Source organism: Octopus bimaculoides, chromosome 11 (assembly GCF_001194135.2).
Source record: "Octopus bimaculoides isolate UCB-OBI-ISO-001 chromosome 11, ASM119413v2, whole genome shotgun sequence".
Lineage (NCBI taxonomy): Eukaryota > Metazoa > Mollusca > Cephalopoda > Octopoda > Octopodidae > Octopus > Octopus bimaculoides.
Window position 1 is genome coordinate 51,384,674 of NC_068991.1, and position 2,638 is coordinate 51,387,311.

At 38.5% G+C, this 2,638-nt stretch overlaps 1 protein-coding gene across 2 annotated transcripts in view; it reads left to right on the top strand.

Moving 5' to 3' along the window:
• Positions 1–2,567, top strand: part of LOC106873920 (unconventional myosin-X) — a 545,087-nt gene extending 542,520 nt beyond the window's left edge. For both annotated transcript variants that reach the window (XM_052971791.1, XM_052971792.1), the window contains one exon: positions 1,965–2,567. In XM_052971791.1, coding sequence (XP_052827751.1) covers positions 1,965–2,111 — 147 coding nt within the window. In that variant the 3' untranslated portion in view covers positions 2,112–2,567. The remainder of the gene's footprint in view (positions 1–1,964) is intronic.
• Positions 2,568–2,638: the final 71 nt, after the last annotated feature.

Consider the following 2,638-nt stretch of genomic DNA (forward strand, 5'->3'; position numbering starts at 1 on the left):
GCTCTGGCAGGGGGTGGTGGCGACCCCTGTTGTACTCTTTCGCCCCAACTTTCTCTCGTTCTTTCTTCCTGTTTCTTGAGTAACACTGCGATGGACTGGCATCCCGTCCAGCTGGGGGGGGGGGGACACATACACCATAGAAACTGGGAAACTGGACCCATGAGCCTGGCTAGGTTTTAAAAGGGCGAAAAAATAAAGTTTTTAAAAAATTGAGTATTAGTTATATAATCAAAACTTATTGTCAAATCGTCAGAGATGTGTAACTTTTATGTCACACTATTGAACTGGAAGGATGGTGACAGAATTAACCATTGTGATGGTGAGTGACTGTTGCACAGTTTAAGGTTAAGGCTGCTTTGGATGAAATACATATACATGTGTGTGTATATATGTTTGTGTATGTATTCAAAATTGACATATTGTTAAGGCAAAAAAACACTGATTGTATGGAGACAAGAAGAGTTGTGGACACCTGTTTCTGCCTCAGTAGGCATCGCCAGCACAGCAGTTACTCTCTCTTAGTTGCATCAAAATTTATCACTTAGACCAGGGGTTTTCAAACTGTGATCTGCGGACCACAGGGGGTCCGCAAGGACAAGACAGGGGGTCCGTAGACAGCAAATACTTTTTATGGGCAATTTGATTTTATATATGTTTTTTATCGAAATCTTTTAATTGACAATAAACCTATTTGTTAAATACTGTTAAATAAATAAATGCAAAAATATATGTTATTCTAAGCAAATATTTATGTATAAATTTCATAAGCGTTTATAAAGGGGTCCCTAAGTTAAAGCCTGAAATATAAAGGGGTCTGCAAGTCAAAAAGTTTGAAAACCCCTGACTTAGACATATACAGCAGAAAAAGTAGAACACATCTATGGCTCCAGTAATTAGCATAAATAAAAGGAAAATGAGCTGAGAGAAATAACTCAGAGTAGCTAATTGCAGTTTCAATAAGCTGAGAATTTATCTTGTGTGATATTCAATATGCCTTTATTTGTCTTTTGTTATTAAATCTACCAATCAACTGCCTTGGAATGGTGCATTTTTTTGGACCCTGGAAAGATCAGGCAATGCTGACTTGATAGGACTTAAATTCAGGGCACAGAGTCAGAGCAAATAATGTGAAGTTTTCACCTGACACTCTAACGACTTTGTCAATATGCCTACAAGAACCATCATCAACATATAACATCCATCTTCCATACTTGCATAGATTGGATCATTTGACAGGAGCTGGTGAGCCAGAGGAGTGCACCAAGTTCCAGTGTCAGCTTTGGTATGGTTTCTATGGTTGGGTACTCTTCCTAACACCAACCACTTTACAGAGTGTAATGGATACTTTTTATATGGCGCCAGCAGCAAGACCCTTCAACATTATATACATATATTGTTGTTGTTGTTGGCACTCCGTCGCTTACGACGTCGAGGGTTCCAGTTGATCTGATCAACGGAACAGCCTGCTCGTGAAATTAACGTGCAAGTGGCTGAGCACTCCACAGACACGTTTACCCTTAACGTAGTTCTCGGGGATATTCAGCGTGACACAGTGTGACAAGGCTGACCCTTTGAATTACAGGCACAACAGAAACAAGAAGTAAGAGTGAGAGAAAGTTGTGGTGAAAGAGTACAGCAGGGTTCGCCACTATACTCTGCTGGAGCCTCATGGAGCTTTAGGTGTTTTCGCTCAATAAACACTCACAATGCCCGGTCTGGGAATCGAAACCGCGATCCTATGACTGCATGTCCGCTGCCCTAACCACTGGGCCATTGCGCCTTCAACATTATATACATACATACACACACACACACATATACTCAAACACACACATATATAACATATGCACATGTATTGTATTTTTGTATTAATATTTTTCTTAAAATTGTTCTTGAATACTTCAATCTTAACTATTCTCAGCTGCTTTCATTTCTCATGTCTTCTTGTTTCTTTTTTTCTGTAGGCAACTCAAATTTCTCAGTTGATCAAGGATTATGTTGAAGAATTACGTTATCGCTCTGTCTCAATGCAAGCCAGTTGCCATAACCCTGACATTAGCAGTGGTGCAGATGTAAGAGAGTCAAGCAGGAATTACCACGATACAGGCTAGCTAGCATTTTACACCATAAAGCTTGTTCGTGTAGGATCTACAGTAAAACAAACTCTAAAATACACAAGTCACAACTGAATTCCAACAAAGCAAAGTGCTTGGACAATGAATCCAATAATTCAGCTGAGCTGTGCTGCTCCTAACTTATACCGATTCCATCTTCTTTCAGTTTTCTATTCCCCCATCCAATGACTGTGACCCTGTGAAGATGATATGGGGGAATCTGTTGCAACTGTTTTATAATAGTGGTGCATTCAAAGCTACTGAGCTTTTGTCGAGGACATTGTCTTCATTCCCTAGCCGTTAACTATTTGGGAACAAATACTGTTTGTTTTGTTTTCTTTTCTCTTTGTTTTTTTTTTGTTCCCTTCCTCCCAGTAAATGAAACTTGTAGAGAGTTATTCATTTCTTCAAGCTCTCTCTGAGTTACGGTTTTATTGTACTTATATATATATACTCACATATATATATATCTTTGTATGTATGTATATATATATATATATATATATATATATATATATATATAT